Source organism: Myiozetetes cayanensis, unplaced genomic scaffold, assembly GCF_022539395.1.
Source record: "Myiozetetes cayanensis isolate MyiCay16 unplaced genomic scaffold, myiCay2020 scf2-11, whole genome shotgun sequence".
Lineage (NCBI taxonomy): Eukaryota > Metazoa > Chordata > Aves > Passeriformes > Tyrannidae > Myiozetetes > Myiozetetes cayanensis.
The window spans coordinates 59,747,697-59,771,057 of NW_026087411.1; the positions used below are offsets into that span (position 1 = coordinate 59,747,697).

At 37.0% G+C, this 23,361-nt stretch overlaps 2 protein-coding genes across 14 annotated transcripts in view; one reads left to right on the forward strand and one right to left on the reverse strand.

Moving 5' to 3' along the window:
- Positions 1-13,622, forward strand: part of EPB41L2 (erythrocyte membrane protein band 4.1 like 2) — a 111,976-nt gene extending 98,354 nt beyond the window's left edge. For 7 of the 13 annotated variants that reach the window (XM_050314575.1, XM_050314574.1, XM_050314577.1 and 4 more), the window contains 7 exons: positions 888-941; positions 1,153-1,713; positions 3,497-3,619; positions 4,089-4,187; positions 6,755-6,835; positions 9,333-9,470; positions 12,387-13,622. In XM_050314575.1, the coding sequence (XP_050170532.1) occupies positions 888-941; positions 1,153-1,713; positions 3,497-3,619; positions 4,089-4,187; positions 6,755-6,835; positions 9,333-9,440 (1,026 nt within the window). In that variant the 3' untranslated portion in view covers positions 9,441-9,470; positions 12,387-13,622. The remainder of the gene's footprint in view (positions 1-887; positions 942-1,152; positions 1,714-3,496; positions 3,620-4,088; positions 4,188-6,754; positions 6,836-9,332; positions 9,471-12,386) is intronic. The other 6 variants (XM_050314583.1, XM_050314584.1, XM_050314585.1 and 3 more) reach the window with 2 other exon arrangements.
- A 3,613-nt stretch (positions 13,623-17,235) lies between these two features.
- On the reverse strand, positions 17,236-21,701 carry SMLR1 (small leucine rich protein 1). The gene is made up of 2 exons (XM_050314588.1): positions 21,505-21,701; positions 17,236-18,153 (listed from the first exon to the last, which is right to left on the reverse strand). Exons 1-2 carry the CDS (start codon positions 21,635-21,637, stop codon positions 17,999-18,001), a joined length of 288 nt encoding a protein of 95 aa, XP_050170545.1. The 5' UTR covers positions 21,638-21,701; the 3' UTR covers positions 17,236-17,998.
- Between the last annotated feature and the right edge of the window lie 1,660 nt (positions 21,702-23,361).

Here is a 23,361-nt window from a genome sequence, read left to right on the forward strand (position 1 = left end):
CATCCAGCTGGAGAGCAAAATTCTGAGCCTGCAGCGCTCCAGGAGCAGGAGGGAGTCTGTGCTTGTTTAGGCTTACCCTCCCATAGGCGCTTTGCTTGGTTAACAGCAATAAAAGCTAGGATTAAGTCACAGATGATGTGCTGATTTTTGTGTTCTTATAATTTGAACTCTTAATTTTGCTGCAAACTGCTCACTAAAAATACATTAGATAAAAAAACCCCTACCCTAACCTACCTAATGTATCATTTACAGTGGGTTCTCTCGGATATCCATCACAGATCATTTTGTTATGGAACAAATACTAATACAGCTGCTTTAGTATCATCATCTTGGCTCCAAACTGAATTCTAATGGGATCTTCTTGGTAATCATATATTGCTGTTCTGACAGCTTGCCTCCCTAAACAGTCTTCCTCTTATCTATTAAGTTTCATAAAGTAACAGACCAAAGACGAACAACTATTAAAACCATATAATAATGTATTCCTTATTTTTTTTTTAAATTATGATAAACTGCTAGTAGAATGTTAATTTATTTTTTCTTTCTACTTTCCCTTAACATTATGTATTCTTAATTCATGACTTAACTGAGCAAAGTAACTGCCTTGGTAGCATCACTGGCCAATGCATTCATGCTTTTTGTTTTCAGGCTTTCATAATTCAATTCTTATGCCCGTTATTAATATCCACAATACTTACCTACTTTTGATTAAACATTTCAAAGAAGTGTAAGGAAATGAGCATAGTTCTATGTGAATGTTGCAGTGAATACGCAGTATCTGTCTAGTATCACGTATATACATTCCTAAAAGCTTGCTTGGAGGATGTTGCACTGTTGAAAAGGGTTATGCATTGATTTTTGTCCTCTGATTGCTTTTTGTTCCACAGACACATGCTTCCAGAGCAGAAGGGCCTTGTACTGGAGTCAGCGATGCTGATAAGGTTCTACAGATTTTTTTCCATGACTAAATTTGGCTCTTAACTCTTCCAATCCATCTTCATTCTTCTCTTCCTTTTTCAGTTAACCATCACAATCATCTTTTGTCTTCTACATGACATGAACCAGCCATCAGCTAATTTTGTTTATTTCATTTGTATTTATTCATATACTCTACTTTTGTTTTTTTCCCCTCATCCATGTTTTTTTGTGCAGAGTTCACATGAGACTCTGGACATAGTGGAGGAGAAGAAGCAGGCAGAGTTTGGGATAGAAGAAACAGTAGTCATAGACGAAACCAACAAAGGGAAAATGCAAGTTGCCACTGATGCTGGGGAAACATGTAAGGTGGAGCATCTGTCAAAAAAGGACTCTTCATCATTACCATCAGATAGTAGCAGCAGCAGCAGTAGTAGTGAGAGTGAGGATGAAGAGGTGGGAGAATACCAGCCACATCATAGGGCAATTGAGGAAGTCATCAGGGAAGAACAGGAAGAAGAGGAAGACATGAAAACGAAAGAACATGAAGAAAAAATTCAACATGTGGAAGCCACACCAGAAGGCAGTAAACTAAATCTACCAGTTGAGCCCACACAAGTTACAGCTGAAGATTCGGTCCAGAAAAGTACAGTTACTGTAGCTACAGAAGAGAAGAAATTGTCAGAGCAAGTTAAGCAAGATTTAGGTCAAGAAAAAGAGGAGGAACAGCTCAAACTCAATGGAGATGTGTCTCATGTTGACATTGATGTTGCACCACAATTAATTTGTTGTTCTGAGGTAAATGGTAGAACAGTATGACAACTAGATTAAGCGGAGATATTTCTTGGGGTAAAGAATATACCTGCCTTTCTTCTTCTCCTATTCCTCCACATCTTCTGGCATCCAACAAGATTCAGATCATTTGGAAGGAGAAACCATTGTTGAGCAGTGAAATTCTGTCTCCTTCAGTTATGGTTTCTGACTTTTTGCTAGAACTGAGTGAGAATCACCAGTAAGGCAAACCTTCCGAAGACTGATCTCTCTTTTTTTTTTTTTTTTTTTTTTTCTCCTCCTTATTTTATTTGCACTTACTTAATGTGTATTTATTATTTACATGTTTCAAATGTTTTAAGTCTTGTCTTGTCTATTTGTCAATTGTTTTTGACAAGTCCATGACGTGTAATTGTGATTGGAAAGCTATTGAAATTAGCAACTGAAATTAGAAAACACCCATCACAAATTTTTGTTTCTTCTTCTCCCCCCTCATTACTCAGAGTTTTTCTTGCCTTTTTCTTTTTTCTCCTTCTATATTATGGATTTATAGGCTAGTATATGTATGGCTAGAAATTGCATAGGTGAAGCAAATATAACAGTGGTTCTGTGAGGTCTTCTAGTGCTGTAGATTTTAAGGAAAAAGTTCATTACTGGGCAAACTTTTTATAAAGAAGCAGAAAGGGAAAAAATAAAATGCAGAGGTGTATGTCTTGATAAAGTCATGATCTGCTGAGTTTTTCAACAATTAGATGTTTTTTTTGGTAGTTATCTACCTGCTTGTTCTTGTAATGGTGGCAAAAATTTTTCTTTGCTTTTAAATCCAGGCATATTTTTTGAATATACAGCTGTTATGATTAATGATATGAAAGAATTAGTTTATTAGACCTTTAAAATTTGCAGGCACCTATGCTTCCTAATAGCATAAATAGTTTAGGGAAAGGGGAGAAGGGCTACTGGGTGTGCAATTGTGTAGAGGGAAAGAAAGGGGTTTTTTTGTGTTTTTTCCTGGGATTTTACCCCATGTATATCCAAAATAATTGGAGATGGCAGCTGATGTATCTAGAAAAATATCAAAGACCTTTAGTTCATAAAAACATTGAAAATCTGCTACAGTAAGATAAGTCATGAGTTCACTAACTTAAAGACCCTGCGTCAATTGCTTTCTTTGTGATGTTGCAGAAAACACCACTAGCTAACTCTAAATAGCTTTTTAGGATCTTTGTCAAAAGAAGTTGTTGACTTACAGAATTCTTACATTGAATGTAGGCTGCTTAAAATCCAGTGGTCAAAGGTGTTTTTCTGTTCCAGAAGTAGTATGTGTTAAAAAGTTAAACTTTTGTGTAATTTCCTTGGAATTTCTAGTCTTGATTTGCAGACTAAAGAATGATAAGTATTTTCCCAGATTAATTCTAATATGAAATTTATCCATCTGAGCTAGCTATTAATTTCTTTATGCAAACTAAGATTTTTTTTTTCCTAGTGATGACTTTTACACATTTTCAGTATATGCCTTGCAGCTTTGGTTTAGCAGTTGCCCTCTATGATACGTACTGTTGGCTGAAATACTGAACTTTGGCAAGGTTATTAGGATGTTAAATTTTCTTACAATGTTATGTAGATAGATGTTATGTAGAGGGCTGATGTATTAATCTTCATTTCATTTTCTTTATTGCATGCGTTTTGATTGGGAAGCCAGCCAAATATTTATCTTACTGTTGATTTTCTTGAGCTTTTGGTTGTGTTTTCTTGTTCCACTTTGCAAACTTCTTCTGTCTTTTGAGTTGATTGGTTATTTCTTGCATCACAGCCTCCAGTAGTGAAAACAGAGATGGTAACCATTTCAGATGCCACGCAGAGAACTGAAATCTCCACTAAAGAAATTCCAATTGTGCAAACAGAAACTAAAACTATCACATATGAATCGTCACAGGTATGGTGGCTGGCTTGTTATATTGTTTGCAAACTTATTTTTATTCCAGTTGTGTAGGTAAAAATAGATAATGTCCAAAAATGCTTTTCAAAAGCACATACTTTCCTACTAGCAGATAAGGTTATACTTTTGCTATGAATTAGGTAAGTAGACAATTTGTTCAGAAGTTCGAGTTATTTTTTTCTAAATAAAGATTTAGTTGCTGTCTGCAAATGTATAACTCATTTTTAGTTTTGGAAACTTGATTAAAATATATCATTTCTCCTGAAAGGACCACATAACTGTGATCATGAAGTTTCCACAGGAATGAGCCTTAACAATAGTCTTACATGACTTTGTAAAGTTGGATGGCTTCTATTTAGATTTCTGTTCTAAGGGAACTAAAGAATTTGTAAACCAGCCTTTTCTCTTGTGAAAACAAAATTTTTAAATTCCAAAATACAAAAATACCTTTTTCTTTTCCTTACAGCTTGACGGCAGCGCTGGTGGCGATGCTGGCGTGCTGGTGAGTGCACAGACAATTACGTCAGAGTCCGTTTCTACTACCACAACTACACACATCACAAAGGTAAAATATATTTAATGCCTTTCTTAACTAAAAAAGACATCAAACTCTCAAAACACAGCCCTGCAGGAAGTTTCTCATATATCTGCTACTTTGTCAAAGAAAACTGACTTGAAATGGAATGGATTCATTCCAGGCATGTGTGAGAGTTAATCTTTCTGTACACACATTTTTGAACAGAGAAGCTCTAATAATAAGCAGGAATATCTGGGAACAGGATAGGGAAAGGGGGAAAAGTATCATTAGTGGTTTTTCAGTGTTTCATGTGGGTCTTATTTCACTGTTTGTCAAATGAATATGTAACTAAATTTTTACAGTTTCGGTCCTGTCATCACGCACTGATATCCTACAGAATCTTTGCTGTGTAGCTGGTTTGTCTGAGTTCTGCAGGAGCCTTGCTAATGGCATCAGTTTGAAGGATGAACTGAAACAATGTTTTCTCAGGCTTTGCGTTGATGACCCTTGTGCCGCTAGGTTTAGAGCTTATTTAAAACCAGATCATTGCATTAGATTACTTTGCAAGCATATTTGGGTGCTGAATGATTTACTCTGCGTTCCATGCATGAAGAGGAAAGGAGAACTCAAGTGTTAACAGGATATCACATCTGTTTCAGTCTCATATAATGTTTCATACCCGAGTATGTTAGAACTATCAAAGTGTGATGATGATTATTGTTAATTTATGTAAATATTTGTCAAAGTTTAGGCATACTTAAACAACAGAGTTTTTAACTCTTGTCTTTGAACTCATAACATCTTTTTCCAAGAAAAGTACAGGAAGCGTTGTTTAAGGTAAAGAAAAGGGAAGAGGGAAACAAAGTGGGAATTTAGGATTTCTCTCTCTCTCCTCTAAGACACAGAATTTTCTCAACATGGCAGAATCGAACAATAATTCACTGCTCACTGGATAGATTTTCTAAAAATTGAAAGTTGTATTCACAAAATTATAGTGGAAAGATAATGTTAGAAAGAGAAACACATGAAATAAGGAATCTCAGAACTGAAAATGCATATGCTTTGCTATACAGACTAATTAACACGTCCTTTTCAGTCTCCTGCTCCCTTTTGGAATTATTAAGCCACCACCTTTTTAGGAAAAAGTCTTTAATAAATTTAACCACAGTTTTGAGGGGAACTGTATATTTACTTATCAAGTTCAAATGTCAAATAATCCTGCTTTTTGGAAGGAACCATTAAAGGAAATAGTTTCAGTCTTGTCTTCTACTAAAAAAAATTTCTGGGATTACCATGATGCAACAGATCCCTATCTGTTTTAAATTGATGATAAGTGGTCGGTAACAAGATTTTGAATTCTCTAAACCAACTTTCTGTTCATTATTGATAAAGGGACCTGCCAAAATAATTTCGGTATTCTAGTGGTGTTTTTAACAGAGTGATCTTGGATCTTGTCTAGTATGGTCAGAATATTTAAGTCGAAGTTTATTCTTTTCTCATATACAGGCTGATTAAAAAGAAAGGCAAACAATGTTATTTCTGTGAGAATTTTTAATAAGCTAATCAATAGAGTAAGAAATTAAGAAACTGTGATAGTTTGGACCTGGCTCCCTGCCAAATACCCGAACACAGTAGCAACCCTCTTTCCCCCCTCTCTTCTTCCCTTAAGGCAAAATAAAAAACTATAAAAATTGAAGAACCCAAAGTAAAGCGAATTATATAAAAATATATGTATTTACATATGTTGCAGTTATATACAATTAAGATGCTGTGTACACAGCGAAGGGACTCCAAAACACCCCCCAAAGAGAAAGGGAAAGGGGAAAAAGGAAAAAGGGACAAAAGGGGACACCGAACAGATAGGCACAATCAAATTCAAGAATTATACTAATAACTAACCACGTCCCTTAGAAAAGAAAGATTGGCAGACACGGCCAGCACTCCCCAATCTTCCACGTGGTAGGCCAGCGATCGCTGAAGGCCTCAGGCTCTAAATAAGCAAGACCAACACAGGGACCCACTGCTCCTGAACCTCACCAGAAGAGAAGAGAGCTCTAATCTCCAACTTACTTATACTCTGGTTTACGTAAAAATCCTATGGAATACTGAGTACATGGTCACTTTCTTGGTTACAAGCTGGTTACCAGGAAGGCCTAGACCAAAACCATCACAGAAACAAAGCACAAGACTATTCAGCAATGTGAAATTGGTTGAAAATATCTCACAAAGATCCTTGAATGGCAGAACTGAAAACCAGATAGTCTTTGTATTTAAGGGCATAGGATTATGATAGAGGAAAGGCCCATGATAGATGGGTTGTAATAAAAGAGAAGACTCCTGGAATTTCCATGTTGTCAGATTTATATGATTGAAGAAGTTGGAATTGAGAGTTTGTCAAACATGAGCTCCAAGTAACTTGATTTTTCTGAAGTTTAGCAATTGCTAGAATGTGACTGTGTAACTGAAAAAGGGAAGGGTGATTTAGCACTGAGAACATTTATTCCTAATTGCAACTGAGACACAGAAATTTATTTGCTTCAGTGCAGCGGAAAGGAATGCTTTGTGGAATTACAGAATAATTACAAGGATGTGGTTTTTTTTCCTGCCATCTGTAGATGGTAAAAGGTGGAGTATCAGAAACAAGAATTGAGAAGCGAATAGTCATTACTGGAGATGCAGATATTGACCATGATGAGGTGAGTATGTAACCTGTTAACACTTACAATGTGTTTTTTGTGGTCCAATAAGATCTAGATGATATTTCAGACACCTCAAATAAAGGAAAATTAGAGAAGTTGAATAAGAGGATCTAGGAAGACCCTAAGATAGTTAATTGTGCCATAGTTATTAAGCAGTCATGTTTTGTGCATAAGGAACCTTTTGAATATAACTGAAAAGAAAAACCAGCATTTGTAAATTTGCATCATAGATCATGTGAATGGATTTTTACTATTTTTAAAAGATTGCTTTTTTGGAAGAGACCCAGTTTATTTAGTGCAGCTTTTGTCACTGGGAGGAAGAGCATTACTGAAATAATCTTATTTTGATACGTTAATCTGGATAGATGGGAGTCTTTACTGCATTTTGTCAGCAACTTCTGAATGCAGCGCTCATTTTGACTGAAGATTTTGGAATACATTAAAGCATGAACTGCTTGAATTTAAAAATTAGTTTTTGACCTATATTTGTAGAATTATATTTAACAAAAGTGATTGTTGAATCTTCTGGAATCTTATATAAGTACGTTTCATCTTCATTTGTAGTGAAGCAGTATTTCACAATGTGCTAGAAAATAAGGTTAAAGTCACTTCTGCCTGCCCAATTAATAAGGCTGAATTTAAGCAGTACACAGGAAAATAATTGAGAAAATTCAATTATCTAGTCTTTGTAGTTATGGTTACACAATTTTTGTTTCATCTAAGAAACTATAGTAACCAGCAATCAACAGTCACTGGATAATACAAATGGAAAAGTCTATCTTCTGCATAAAGTTGCAGTGAATCCATTTCTAGCTTTATGAAAGCTACGCAAATCAACATAACGGGCTTTAATTTAACTTCTGAATTGTAATATACCAAGAGTTCTCAAGGAATTTATTTTTACATTTTGATTTACCTCCAGAAAGTGGCTCTTGACAAGCTGAATCTCTTCTTGAAACTCTTAATTAAATGACAGGACTGTTTATCATCAGGCATGGCTCTTCTTTGCCTTGACACACTCACTTCAGATGTCTGGAAAGGTCACAAATACCTTTAGTATACCAGACAATTCTCTAAGCCCTTCTTTATTATGAAATAACTGAGTAATGAAGTTAAAAAAAAAAAAGACATTATAAAAAAGGGAGTACAAAATGCAATTTTAATCACTGAAGTTTAAAGCAGTGAGGAGCTTTTAGAGATTTAAAAAATATCTACCACTTCAGTGAATGAGGAACTCCTTAAATGCCCAAACTACATGCTGGATGTTTTTTCTTTTGTCTTTTAGCTCCCTTCATCACTAAACCAGTTTTGAATAGGAAAATAATACTCTAATTTGGAGTTTCAGAATACAAATTCTTGTATTAAGTTGTTGCAATTCAACTGTTAGAGACAGCGTTTTTTCATTATTTATGGTTTAATTATAAATACTGGTTCTTAAATCTTAACAGGCACTTTTCTAGAAATCTGATTTGTTCTACAGAGTTTACACTCAGCATATTGTAAAAGAGAAACTAATAAAATATAGTTAGGATTAGTAATTCAACAAACATCAATATTATACTGGTGCACATGTGCCATGTGTGTACCATGTGCATTCTGTATGTATTTCCTTAGCAGGAGTTCAAATTTCTTGTGTTAGGTTCCAGCAGTAATACAGCTCAGAGAAATAAGATGTAGATGAGGGCAAGAAATAAAACATCCCATGTGCTCTTTTGACTGTTTTGACTCAGAGGCTGCTCTTATATTATTGACTGTGATGTAAAATAGACTATTACATTTCAGTTAGAAGGGACCTACAATGGTTGTCTAGTCCAGCTATGTATATTAATACATCTCTTAGGGAGATAAAATTTCTTGAAATGAGGAGGAAGGATTATAAGAAACTAAGTAATATTTATATTTCCACTTCCCTGAATTAAGCTAGAGAAATTTTGCTCTAACTAGTACAAGGAGAAAAGTGAAGTTCTTATGCTGAGAAAGAAATTTCTGTTATGATCTTCTTCCAGAGTTTCAGTACCATACTTAGTATACATTCCAAAGAATCTTTCTGTTTTGTTCAGGAAACTAAAGAGAACTCCTGTTTTTCCATACTGTCTTACATTCTTGTTAAGACTTTTTGCTGGATCTGGATTAAGGATTTGCTAGATCTGTTGCAAAAGTTCAAAGACTTCTGGGATATAAGAATACTTTTTTTTCTCCTGAAATGAGCTATAAAAATTATCTTACAACTTTATAGTTATTTGTTACTTCCTGGAAATCTTGGTAAATTTTTAGCATAGTGGGGTGGGTTTTTTCACCTTGTTTGGGCTTTGTGTTTTGGTTTGGTTTTTGATTAGGGTTTCGGGTTTTTTTACCCTTAATCCCTTCTCAAGTTCAGGAATTTACACTTCTGAAAAATTATGACCAGAGTTTCTAAAGCTACTCTGCCATTCTCTGGATCCACATGAGTGTCCTTTTGGTGTTGTTGAGTTTCATATTTCAAATACATTTGCAGGCCCTGGCACAGGCAATCAAAGAAGCCAAAGAACAGCACCCTGACATGTCTGTGACAAGAGTGGTGGTGCACAAAGAAACTGAAATTGCTGAGGAAGATGAAGAGTAAAATAAAAGATGTCCTCAAGAAATACTTCAGGTAAGCTTATATATATAATTGCCACAGGAAAATTTAACATCAGTTTTCTGTTGCATTCATGTCTTTCAGCTGAAAAACATGCTATCACTAAAGGGTGAGTTGAAACAGGTCCTAATAGAAGACTGTTAGTGTAAAAATTTTTAAGTCCAATCTGGCATTCATTTTAGTTGCAAATGTTCCTATATATGCCTCCCAGTCTTGTCACAGTGCTCTCGTGGCGTTTCCTGCAATGTTGGATGTAAAAAAACAAGAAAAAAAAAAAGAAAACCAACACTACTGCCCTCCTTCATGTATTCAATAGAAAGATCAGAATGAACACTGAATAAATCTACTGTTGCACTTGTTATAGGCTAATGTCGTAAAGCTCCGTAACCGTTTGAGGGTGTAAAGCTTCGCATTTCCTTTGTTTGTCACACTGTTGATATGAGACTCAAGCTTCAGTTTTTTTCAAACTTGGTGGTTTTGTTGATTGTAGATTCAGATTCAAGAAAAAGGTTTTGTGTGGGATGGTTAAATATCAATGGGGGAGATTGATAAGGAAATAAAGTTTAAAAAGCAGTGGTTTTAGGCCTTCGTAGTGAGACTTCTGATTTTTGCTGACAAACCTCTGTATTTAGCTAGAAGAGCAGAAGTGTTACTGGCACACCTTGAGAGATAATTGTTTTAGTAGAATTTCAGGCCTTCAATATGCACTTCGATCAATGTTAATGTAGGAGGAGACAAGGTAAAAGAAATACATTTTGTGTTTTTTTAAGGAAATTAGAGTAGCTATGATTCTTATTTCCTTAGCTCAGTATTTTATGCAATGGTGGTTGTAGCCCATGGACAAGAGACTTCTGGGTCCTGTGCAGGCACGCATTCCCTTAGTTTCGAACAAAGCTTTTTACCAAAGGAAACTACCTGTCAAAATTTTCAACCTGCAGCTTTAGCAGACTGCTAGACATCATGAGCACAGTCATGAAGTGCCAGGAATATATGAAAAATGAGACACTGACTTGATTCCAAATTTGATGTAACCTACTATAGAGGAGGATGTCTTTCACATAATCCTGATAATTCGTTATGTTGAAAAATCTGTTTTATTTCTGTGCCTGAGTTTCCTAAGAGTTAAAGATTTCACTGTCAAGTATCAGTTCTGAGATCCAGAAGTGAAGAGATGTGAGTAGCAGTTTGAGAGACTATGAAGTGCATCTATTTGAATGCTGTTCCATGGAAGATGACCATTATCAAGGAACTGGAGTCTTCCTGAACTAGTCTGATGCATATTTTCAGCTGAAAGACATAGACTAAAGCCTTAGTTTATTTCATCTATCTACAAGTGTCTCTTTTCTTAATATCTTGAGGTGCCTATGTGTGGTTGAGGAAAGCGAGAGCTGGTATAGGTTGCTAGCTGTTGACATGTATATGATCCGTTAAGAGACTGCAAGTGGTGAGATATTTGGGAGAGAATTTTTCTCATCTGCTGGCAGAATTGTTTGGTCTCATCACTGAACATGTAACTTCTGGAAGTTTGTCCTGAATTCCTGCTATGTACAGCTCTGCATAGAGCAGCAGTGTTGAATGCCATGGAAAAGTCTTGAAGATAAGAGTAGGATATCTGCTCTCTGCCTGCCGATAGAAAGTTTATCCACCTTCTCTGTCAAAAGAGGTTCCAGTTGCCTCTCCTGACCTCACACAGATTGTGCCAGAACCACAGTGTGTGTTTTGATCATGTGTGTTTAGAGAATACCTTCTGGCCAGCTTTCCTCTGAGCTTCTCAGTGTGTAAATTTACATCATTTTCCAGGATGTAAATCACAGTGGAACTAAGTTTGAGCTGCCTGATTGATTTGGTCAGGTTATTGTGTGTTTGGAAAAGAAATTAATAATTCCTGTTCATAAATGTACAAACCAGATAAATAACATAGATGAAGTTTGGAAGTGCTAGCTCAACACTCACCTGGATATGAATGTTATAGCATTAATACTTTTTAAAATTATTTTCACATTACATCATGCTAGAAACTGTGGAAATAACGAAAGATGTGGGAGTTACTTGTGAGGAAGGATTGGGAAGAGCACCAAAAATGAGGCAGCATTTAAAGAGTTCCTTCCATTGTCTGAGGGTGGGTTTTTTTCTTTTTCTTTTTTGAAACATCCATTGTGGAATGGTGTTTGCAATGTATCCGAGCGTGTCAGATATTCTTGTCTGAGTTTGCCAATTATTTTACAGGCTCACGGTCTGAAATGCTTTCGAGAGAATAAAAGAGAAGGTTGTCATGCTGCTTTGGTATCTGAGACCTGGGGGCTTGTTTGACTGATGATGCCTTCCAGTTAAACATTAAGGAAAAGATTTAGTAGTCTAAACAAACACAGGCCACCTGAAGCCCCTTAAGTATCTGTCAAGAGCCTTTTGCTCTCCTGTAGCAGCAACTGAAGGGCAGGTGGGACTGCAGAAACAGCGCTAGAAATTGTGCTTAGGCGATGGAGTCATGCCACTTGAATAGCTGTTTCTAAGGTGTTGAAAGCTCTGCCCTCGTGACTACAGCAATATTGTTTTTGTAGAATTGATTTCTCTAATAAAAGTGAAAGATACTGCATTCTGATTCTGAAGGATTACTAAACAGAAAAAGTACCTTTATTTTTTATTTATGCACTAGGTTGTGGATTAAATTTTTCAGTAAACCATGCAAGAAGACACCATTAAAATAACATGAGAATTTTAGGGAGCAAAGATTAGTACTTGAAGAAAGAGTAGTACTGTTTGCCTCATGGTTGAAGCATGTTTTAGTCAATGCAACATTTTTTTTATGAAATTACCTTCTTCACCCCCCCCAAACCCCTCTATAGAAAAAATTACTTCTTGACTCTGATGTGGCATTCACATAGTATCTGTGACAAATGGTTATGTAACCTTCTGCCTCATTTTCTCTTCCAGAAGTAATAATGATACTGACCGCGAAGGACTGTAATCATTCCAAGTCATCATTACTCTACTGGATCCACCAAGCCCAGCAACGATGACCAGATATCCACGACTTAAATGCCAATACCAAACTCCATTTTAACATCTTTGGTCTATATTCCCTTACAATCTTTCTTGTTTATTTTTTATAACCACTTCTTAACAATCTTAGAAATTTTTTTTAAATGAAGTTATAGAGGGTATGATCTTCCGTTGCACAAATACTTGTATTTTTGAAATTGATTCTTAATTATATGAAAGTGAACAAAACAAGTCTGGAAAGCATTGTTCACTGGAGCAGGTAGTGATTGTGCAGGAAGGAGGATCTTTACTAATTTAGATATAGGGTTTTTTCAAACATTTCAAGTGAAATCTCTTACTGGAGTAATTTACAGAATTTTTTTTCAGACTATTCTGGTAAATATAATTATATCACATAACAAAGTTTTTTATAAAAATACAACATTTGCTAAAATTTGAAAAAATATATTTCTTTGAATAAATTTTATACTGGTATCTCTGTAACTCTTTCTGTTCTAAGGTTCTCCTCTCTGTGGAGCAGAGATGGTATGGCAGTTTGTAGAGGAGAAGGAGTTGCAGACACATTTCTTCTGACTGAGCACTGTGTTCTTTTTTGCACTTTGGTGCCAATGCTCAACTTTTTGCAGACTTTTTTTGCTGTCTGCAGCATTCCAGATAAGGAAAGAAGGACGAACAAAATATCTTTCTCTTCTTCCAACAAGAGATGATCTAGGCAGCTTAAAACCGTAGTGCTTTTTTTCTTACTGTGTCCCAACTTCAGTACTTCCATTATTTGAATACATGTGTAGAATGCTCGCTTGCTATTAAACTCACTGTCTCCATGTTAGAACTGACATGTCTGTTACAGAGAAGGTATACATTTCACATGCTTCCTCTAATGGTTACTGCAGGTTTTTAGGATACTGAGTGAAAGTGTAATATGGACTCCATTCATAAAGTAATAAGAGAGTACCATCAGTTGAGACTGCCATTGAGAAAACCTGTTAATTATATTGGGGTTTATTTTTAATTTGTTCTTGCAGGGGGGTTGTTTGTTTGGGGTTTTTTTGCTGTCAACTCTGTGTATAGTTAAAATGCCAAATTAGATTTATAGCAGCTTGAAGTTGTATTAAGTGATATTTTGCTTTCTGTAATTCTGTTATAAAATAAAGTTGTTTATTCTCTGTATGACTTTTGGCACTCAGACATAAGCTTGGAGGATATTTGAAGTGAGCAGATTACTTATAAGAACTGCAATTCTAGAAGTCTCAGAACCTTCAATAGCAGGGATTAGTGCAAGCGGTCTGCAGGGCTGCCAGAAGGGTGGTACAATTGCCTGGCTCCTAATATGGATACCAAAGTATCAAGTGTTTTTAAGACATCTTCCAGTATCACCCTGGCTTCTGTAGTTTAGAGAAGAAATCCTCAGATGCCAAAACAGAGGAGATTTGGACATCACAGTACAAGTTAGCCTCAGTCTGCAAATGGTTTAGGTGAGTTGATTGAGTTAGGACATACTATGGTCTTTGGATAACAAAATACATCTAAAGCTTCTCCCTACATTCTTTTTCTCTTCTGAGCAATGTATTTTTGGTGTTATTCTCAGTTTAGATGGCTGACATCTGTCAGCATGCTTGCATAACAGAAGTTCTTGTTAGTTTTGACTTTGTATAATTTGGATAACATAAGACAACAATAACAGAGATGTTGATTTCTATACGCTTATGGGCGTTCTCAGTCACATCCCACATTACCCACAAAAATAACAGATGACAGGTTCACCTGCTTTTCTTCAAGACCTGAGACATTCCGCCTTTCAAAAGGGAGAAAAGGAACCCATCCAACCTAATAACATAAGAGCATTGCTGCAGCACTGTAAGAGGGTTGTTGAAGAAGTAGCAAGTGTGGATATTTAAGTGTAGGTCAAAGTGGACACACATTTTGAGAGATGTCTTAGCAGATATTCCTACAAAAGGATGTAAGAAAAAGCTGTATAAAATCTTAAAGGTATTTTTGATATGGTGTACTCTTAGTTGTAGGTCTTGTTTAATAGAAGGAAAGCATATTGAATTCCTTATTGATTCGGATCATCCTGATTAGTTAGACACTAGAGCAATACTTTTTTGCAATTGTATTTAATCCCCTAAAACTGCAAATATAATATTATTGAAATGATGTGTCATTGAGAGATGTCTTTCTTCAAATACTAATGAGAACCTTTAGTCAGGGAAAAATTAATAGTGTTTTCAGGTCAGTGTAGTTTGTGCACAGTTGTTGCTGCCATTGATTAAATAAGTACTAAATAAACGGCCATTGTCATGCAGAAAAACATAAGCCCCAGGTGTGATCAGTCCTAAAAACAGTCAAGTTTTACTGATTCTGATTGTATGTAATTATTATTAATAGTGCAATTTTGAATTTTCATTGTTACTTTTTTATATATGATATATCTATAGCAAAAACTGCAACACACAACAAAAGAAATTGTTCTCAAGGCACTTCACAAGCCAGCTTTATAATGCATGGGCAATTTCAAATACAATTACAGGCCCATTCAGCAACTAAATCTGCTTAAATACTTAGAAAAGCAAGTCATGTGGGTCCTACACAAAGTACTTAATGCATCTTTCTTTGTATTCATGATCACCTAAGGGTTCATAATGAATGCTGGAATTGTTCTACAGATTATTTCCTAGATAAAGGTTTCATAAAGGACAAGCATGCAACTCCAGTGACAAACTTTTTAAAAAACAGAAGTTTTATTGCTCATAGCAAAGAGCAGCTATAGTACAAATTGTTTCTTGTAACATTTTTCTATTTGACAATCAAGCTGAAATTTAGTTTGGCCACAGAAGACATCAAGTAGGTCTAATAAAATAAATACCATGACAGATGTCAAGAGTCTGTGAGATTTGATGGCGATCAGAATGGCAACTAACTGTACCCTTGGCCAGGATGCAGTCAAACCTTTTCAGCTTTTAGGCATGTTATAACCATGGAAGTGGATTACTTGGAACTGCTGGCATTGTTCCCTATCAAACTGACTACATCTCTGGAAGGTTTGAAATTTCAGATTTTTAGGCTGCTTGGTTGTTTATGGGTTTTATACTGCACTTGAATAAAGCATTAGGAACAAGCATTAGAAATATGGATAATTCTTGTAGGGTTAAATCCTACCAGAGTGTTTGGAGGTAAGTATATATGAATGACTGTACTGGACCAGGCTAAGTGACTAACTCTCTCACATCTCTGACTCTGAGGCTACTGGTAGTTGCCTAGGGGTGTGTGTAAGTATAAATACTGTACTAGAAAGTACTTTCCCAAATACTCTTCCAGTTTTCAGCAATTTTCAAAGACTTACTGGTCTGTCAGTCTTTCGTAATTATCTGCCTCTGGATTTTAGGTTAATTAGATTTTGAAAATTTTCTCTGGCAGGCATTTTAACCATTCTGTGTTTCTTAACCCAAAGAAAAAGAACCAAAACCACCTTTCATGTCTTTTGAACCTGCCCCTGCTAGCTTCATCTGACAGCATCATTTCAGATACTAGAATAGACACCTAGCAGTCATTCTCTCCAGTCATTCCCCTGCCAACAGCTATTCTACAATTCTTTATCATTTATTGTCTTTTCTGTACCTTTCCAACTTAAATGTTAAGCCTTTAAATTCTATTCTGGGAAGTGAAGAAGGAGCAGTCAAAGGCAAGAAGGTTTTAAACATGCTTACTAGTTGTAGGTAGAATGGAATGCCAACTTCACATTATTGCTAGTGAAAGGGAGACAGAGGACTCCTCAGTAGAATCAGTAACTGAAGACAAATTATTTCCTTACAAGTACTTTTTTTATATATATATTTCAGATAAAGCTTTTATAATTTATCTAGACAAAGACTTCTATGGTGTTATTTAATTTTTTTTTCCTTTTTGAAGGAATTATGTAGGATACAATGATGTGTTTCATGCCAGTAGCATGAAAACAGAGATATTTCTTGCCATTATTCAGTAATGGAACTGAAAACAAGAAGGCCTGAGAATTTTCTTTACATATTAGTTAATGTGTCTTGAATGTCAGATCCTCGCTACATGTTAGCAATTACAGCTTAATAAGCAGTTGTGTCAAAGGCATCCAGTGTATCTGTGTGGCATTATCTTTGGTAGCCATACCACCATTTTAAGGTAAAGTGCTGTCAAAGAGTGATATCACTTCTTGACATTTCAGATCTCCCCATTCTTAGACACTTCGTGAAATCAAAAAAATCAATTTTTTTAAGCCTTCCTAAAACTTTCACTCTGTATTTTTATATGTGATCCTGGCCAATCTGTTCTTGGGTGGTGAGAGAAAGGGTGTTTGGAATTGTGTGTGTATGTTACAACTCCTTTAGCACCTGATCAGTATCCCAGATCAATGTTTTAAAAAGGCAGCATCCTTAAATGGAGAAAGTAAATTCTTTGCAGTGGCTGTCTCAGCTTACCTGCAAAAGATTGCATTTTCAATTGTAAACACCTGGTTCTTCATCTGTTCAGTGCAATGTATTCTATGTTATTTACAGAGTATCATGAATTATGTAATTTAAAAAATAGTATTAAAATGGGTATAGTAAAAGTACTTGATCTTTCAGTCCTTTTCACTACTCATAAACTTTGGTAAATTACAGTGTTTTTTTAAACCTGTGATCGTGGCCTCATTAGTGTTTTTATGAAATGATTCCAAGGAGTTCTTAAAAGTCTTATCATCTTAAAAGTCTGTGAGAACTGAAATTGTGTAGACCCACACAAAATCTCAAACAAGGCATTATCCACTCTGTTCTTGCAGGATTGGAAATGACAAACAGCTTTAATGGAAGTTAATTACAGACAGCAATCACTAGCAGACAGGGACAGTAAACATCAGGGACAGTAATGATAGTCACTTCTCATTCTTCATCAGTTGGGGTTAAAACTTGAGAGTCAGAATCGGAGAAGGCAAAAGGCGACAGAGCTTTCAAACAGTTTGAGTTGCATTTCTGTGGCTTGTCTTCCACAGCCAATATGAGATGCACCATTACTGCATATTCTGCTTCCAAACTTTAGGAAAGCATATTTTATTAAACTTACAATCTTTCCTGAAGTGTACAAGCTAATAAAAAAGTCAGTTCCCCTTCATCACTCTCTTCAATTTCCTGGATGTCAGTGCTTGATATGACCTTGCTATTTATGCATCTTCAGTTTATTAAGACTGCCTGCTTTGTCTGCACCAGCTCAGCTCTCTGAGGAGCTCATTACATAGCTTTCTCCTTGGTTGGCCAGGGAAGGGCTCATCTGCAAGGTGCTGTCCCTCTCCCCAGATGCTGTGTCATGTAAGGGAGCTGGTACAGCTTGTTGCAGGAGGTCTCTGGTCGCTGCTGAGCTACACAAAGTACCACTTACTTGGGCTCATGAAAAAGCAAAATGGTTACTAGAACTTTTTGAATGGCAGCAACCATTTCATTTGTACAGCACAGCACTAATTTCTTCTCTCTGTTTTATTTTCCTCTCTGGTATTTATCTACAGCTGGCTATTTTTAAACTTGCAGACCTGACTACTGCATTTAAGCTTGCTTTCTGAGACGTGAGACTCCCTTAAATGTCCTTGAGTTCTTGTATTTGTTGTCTTTTTGTCCAGATCTCCTGGGTTTCTTCCACTGTCCACGGTGATTCAGGAGGGCATTTCTGGGGTCCTGTGCCATGGTCTGTTCCTCATCAACTAAAAAATAAACCAAACAACGCAAAAATTCCATAAGACTATGCTGATTTCCTGTGGTGATTTTTTGTAAAGAAGAGGATCTAGCAAATATTAGTAAGAACAAATTTATTAAAATTGAAAGTGTCCAGTAGCACATTAATATCAGTTTGCCCATGTTCCTTGAAGAAAGTTTTCCAAGTGTGAGATTGGAGCTGTTACTATGCCTAGTGAAGTGCCAACACAAACTATTGACATCAGCAGAAATACTCTGTTTTCATTTGCCTCCATCTTTCAGTCATAATAAAATCCTTAACAGCAAGGAGCATAGTTAGCTTGTACAGGCAATTCCTATTCTGCTTTGCTGTGGCTATGCTGTGAGAGCTTCAAATAGGCCTGGTCATTCTGATGCTGCCTGTGGTACAGACAGGCCAGAAAAATGCTTGCTGCCTACATAACTGGACATCTTCAAAACACGATAGTGCTGTTGGAGGTTTGGAGATTATTTGAAGAGGGATGGAGAAAAAGAAAAGAAAAAAAATATAGAAACAACCCAGTTAGCATAAACCACTTGTTATTCAGGAGAAATGTATGCTAATTTGTTTGTTGATTTGGTTTTATTTATAAGGTATCTCTGTATTGATATATTTATGCAAAGCCTCTCTCTTGCTGCACAGAGAAAAATTAAGTGTTTATTTAACAACAAAGCAAGACAGCCTTGCTTTTGGTAATGCAAATTTCTCTTTTAAGACATCTAAAGTAATAGGTGGCTAAAGCCTGCTGAATTTCTAATGTTCTATCAGAAGGGGAGATGGTATTTAAAGGAGTCTGTTCTCAGGTTTATCTGTGGTTAGTTTTTTCTCTCCACCTGATCATCTTAAGCTGAAGTTGGTTCTGCTTGCTTGCACAGGGAGAGCTGCTCAGGATGTTTTGTGTGAGTTGGCTGTAGGCCAAATCTGTAGGTTGGACTCTGACAGTCTCAGCTCAAGAAAAAGGTCTTGGAGATAAAGCTGGGTCTGTGATGCCCAAAGTATTAAATAGAGAGGAATACATCTCACATCCTCTTGAGAGTCCCAGCCAGAATCCTTATGACCTGCAAACTGAGCGTCTCCTTCCCTGAGGCACTGAAAAGCCAGATGATTCCCTTCAAGCATCCTTCTCAGTTGTGAGAGAAGCACAGCAGCAATATTCCTATGGCAAATTAGTCTGCCAGCTACTTCATTCACCCCTCTCTTACAAACCTTGATTGCTAATCTCAGAAAATTTAGAAAACAGTTGCTTGCTTAAACTCCTCACAAATACAAAGCTAAAAGTTCTGTGCTTTAACATCTGGTGCTGTAGATTATTTACAGATCTGCAGAAAGTGCAGCTAGCGAGGATATGGGTGCCGTGAAAGAAGGTTGGACAGTTGATCATGCATCATGAATGCAAATGTCTGTGGGTTTTTTCCAGATGGGCTCTTCTGTCTTTATGGAAGTATTGGCTGAGCCTCAGAAAAATACCTGAACTAATGGGATCTATAACCCATATGCTTTTCCTGTTTTGCTTGATCCTAGCTGGAAGCGCTGCAAGAGCATCACCAGGTAAGAGAAGTTCAGTAGTAGCTCAGTATCATTTAATAATAACTAATTTCTGACTATCACATATGAGCACAGAGATGAAATTTACTGAAAGGGAGAATCTCTGCTTTTATTCAAAGTCACAGGCAATAATTTCAGTAGCTTCCATTTCAACTGTTTTCAAGCTCTCAGTACTTAGCCTTCCTATTCCTTCATAGATATGGAATTGTACGATGTCTTAGCACTCCACTGTTTTTTGGCTGGTGTGAAAAACTCAGCACCTTGCTCTTAAGGATAATCTATCACTGAAGGCGGGGCTGGGTTAGGCAGGCAGAGCAGTCTTCCCTAGTAGATGAATTCAGCATCTGAAAAGCACATCTTGAACAGGAAATGTTTGAGTTTTAGCAGCCTGAGGGTAACTTGTGCTATATGCTCATATAAAGACAAACACACTTCCTCTCTTTTAAAGCCTCGTATCTAAATGCCTGGAGATGTTATACAAAACAGGAACTTAATTTATTTTACATTTCTGGGTATGAGTGGCTTGTCTTACTTTTAGAACTGTTAAATGACCTTCTTTTTAGGATTTCAGAGGACTGCAGGATAAAGCAAACTTAATGAGTGCACAAATTATGGTGCTTGGTCTGGTATCTAAGAAAGGTTTCTTTCCTAGCTTTGCACTGGTGGGCAAATCTCATCTTCTCCTGTTGGGCTGTTGCACCCCAGGACAGCTCTGTGTGAGGGCCTCAGCTTATCTGCAGAGCCCTGTCGTCAGGATTGGCCTGTCTGCCCCAGCCAGGTCTCTGCTAGAGCTGAATGCAGTATGAGCATTATGGACCATTGTCCCAGGCAGGATTCTCACCAAGCTTCTGAAGCATCTGAGGTTTACAAAGAAAATCAAGGCTGTCATCTTAGCTCTCCTGACGTTTCCTATGGGAAAAAGGTTCAAAAGACAGATAATTTGAGGAACAAGCTTAGCCCAGTGTCTGCGAGATGATGTTTTGGGAGGGCTGAAAGAAAGAAAGGTTGAAGACTCTGATCTGAACGTGCCTCAGGGCTGGCCTTGACAGCTGGAACCCTAAAATAAAAGCAGAACATATGTGAATCTGCTGCTGCAGCTGAGACCCAAACCTGGAGGCCATGAAGATCATCCCATTAAAACTGGATGGTCTGATGTACAGGGGTTTCCCTTCTGGAAGAAACCATGCCTTCTACAGGTGAAGCCCAGTTGTGCTCTGTGAGCAACCTTGATTTGCAGTACACAGGTGTGTTGCAATCACTGCACATTTGCTTTGGTGTGGGTGTTTCTTGTTTTCGTTTTACTCAGAAGATGGATTTCTGAAGTGAGTATAAGCTGATTTTAAAATAGAAAAAGCACCATGGCCAGTGTATGCATTTAGGTACAAAGTAAAAGCAAAGACATACTTTTGAAAGAACACAGAAATGCACTCAATAACCAACTACTTACAGGTGTAACTGCTGCTACCTGTCTCGCTGAAGATTTGCACAGTGTAAGCACAGAAAGAAATGATCTGTACTTTAACTGTCCTATTCTTTCTCTCCGTTTTGGTTGCCCCTCCTATAATGCAGAACAGTAAAGTCTTCTATAGGTAAAACTATGGAGTTTTAGGTGAGGGTTCTAAACAAATACCTGTAGCATTTTTCATATAGAAAACAGTCTAAAATGCAGTGCAACTTCATAAAATTATTTCTGATCATAGTCTCTTCAGTTTAGTTAATGGTACAAGCCAAAGTTGCCTGTTGGATGAGAAAGTTTCTCTGCTTACCCACTCAGTGCCCCCAAGTCCTGACTCACCTTCTCTTAATTTGATCCTGAAGTATACAATTAGCAGCAGCAGGAGTAAAGTCACAGGCATAAAGATCCCAGCAAAGAGAACGTAGCCAGGCAGCTCCCTCAGGAACACCGAAAATATGTAACCCACGCTCATTTTGCTCTGCCAAGCAAGATCCTTAAGATCTACAAGTTTGGACCTTATTTAACTGCTTTCTTCCTTCCCATTCCCCCCCCCATCTGCATTCTGCCCTTTGCTCAGGCCATAATCTTTTTGGACTTTGATTTGTTTGTGTAGGCCTGTGATCCCCTTAGGATTGGAGTTCACTCACAAAGTTACTCAACAACAAAGTTTGAAAGTGTGCACTGCAGTAACGTAGGGCTTTGAAACCTTTGGGTATGTTGGGCTGGGCAGGGCTCGATACATAAGGCTGCTGCCTTTTGAGCAATATGGGTTCCGTAGTCTGCTAACACTGTACAGACCATTCTGAATAATAAGCACTCTCTTTTTAGATATATTATAATTTTACAGTAGATGTCAAATGCTCATTCAGGGTGAATCCCCTGTTACACATACAACACGGGCATACATGTGGTCTCTGCTCTAAAGAGTTTTCAGACTGGACCACTGAGGCAAGAAGTAAGTGACTGAGGGGGTGCTGTACTAACAGCATCTTTTCCAAGGAGCAGCTGCAGAGCAGTGAAACTCAGGAAGGTTTCTTTCTTAGCTAAGTTGAAAATACATGATTTTGAGGGGCCAGATGTGCTAAAGAATTCAAGAATGTTTTAAATGTCCAAGTGATTGTGAGATGTTCAGTTTTTCCCATCTAGTCACTAGCCTATGGTAGAACTGTTCCTAGGATGCTTTGATCATCTTAATCATCTTTAAAAAGACGATTTGTCATTTTTATAGTCTTTCTCTTCACATTCAAAAGACCTGCAAAATTTTGCAAAAAGATCTGTTTAGTAGACCTGACACCTTGGAAGTGCTATTGCATGGGCATGCTCTGGCATTGACTTCACTGGGGGGCAGTGCAGAAGCTAAATGTTTGGCCTGCTTCTGTGTGTGTGTGTATTGGAATTCTAGCAGAGACGTGTTTTGGGTTGTCGGAACAGTTTAGTCTACATGAATCACAGAATCGGTTAGGTTGGAAAAGACCTCTAAGATCAAGTTCAACCTTTAACATGGACTTTCAGTCTCTGGTTTATCAAATCTGATGCCTAATGAAGGCATCAGGTTACATTAAGCGTTGTGGAGTTGGGTTTTCAGCAGCTTGTTATGGCATGGACAAAAAAATCTGGCTCATTTCATGTCCATGTGAGAGATAGTAAGGGTTTTATTTATTGAATATCAACTAAACCTAAAACTAGATCATGAGCTCTGGGTGAAAACAGGCATTTTGTGAGCAGTTCTCTGCCAAGCATTCAGGATATAAAAGATTTGCTTGACTAATTGGATAGATGGGTAGGCTGGAGCCAAGGGGAAATGCAGTAAATTTTTAGAATTGCAGCGAAAAGAGGTATTTCTGTGTTCACCTTGTTTTCTTCACTTACTGTTCTCAAAAGGCAAACAACGTCACCTAATAACTATTTGAAATTTGTAATTTTTTTGAACTGTGACATATTTGGGATCCTCACTTTTTGACTACAGGTGATTGAGAATATAATGTTTACAGTCAAATTCCTTGTTTTGTTAATCACCTGCTGTTGTAATTGAAAAAAGAGCAAATGGAGTGTACCTTATTTCTTGCTTATATTTGTTCAGCTTCAGCTTTTAACCTTTACATCTAATTCGGCTTTTTCCCACAAGATGTTTGACCTCATTCGTGAAGTGCTTTATGATCTACTGATGAAAAGCATGGATTAAAAGCCAGATGGTGA

Coding starts and splice junctions, on each gene's coding strand:
- SMLR1 (XM_050314588.1), bottom strand. CDS start 21,637: ATGAGCGTGGGTTACATATTTTCGGTGTTCCTGAGGGAGCTGCCTGGC. Junction 18,154..21,504: donor CAGGATCAAATTAAGAGAAG/GTGAGTCAGGAC, acceptor TTTATTTTTTAG/TTGATGAGGAACAGACCATG.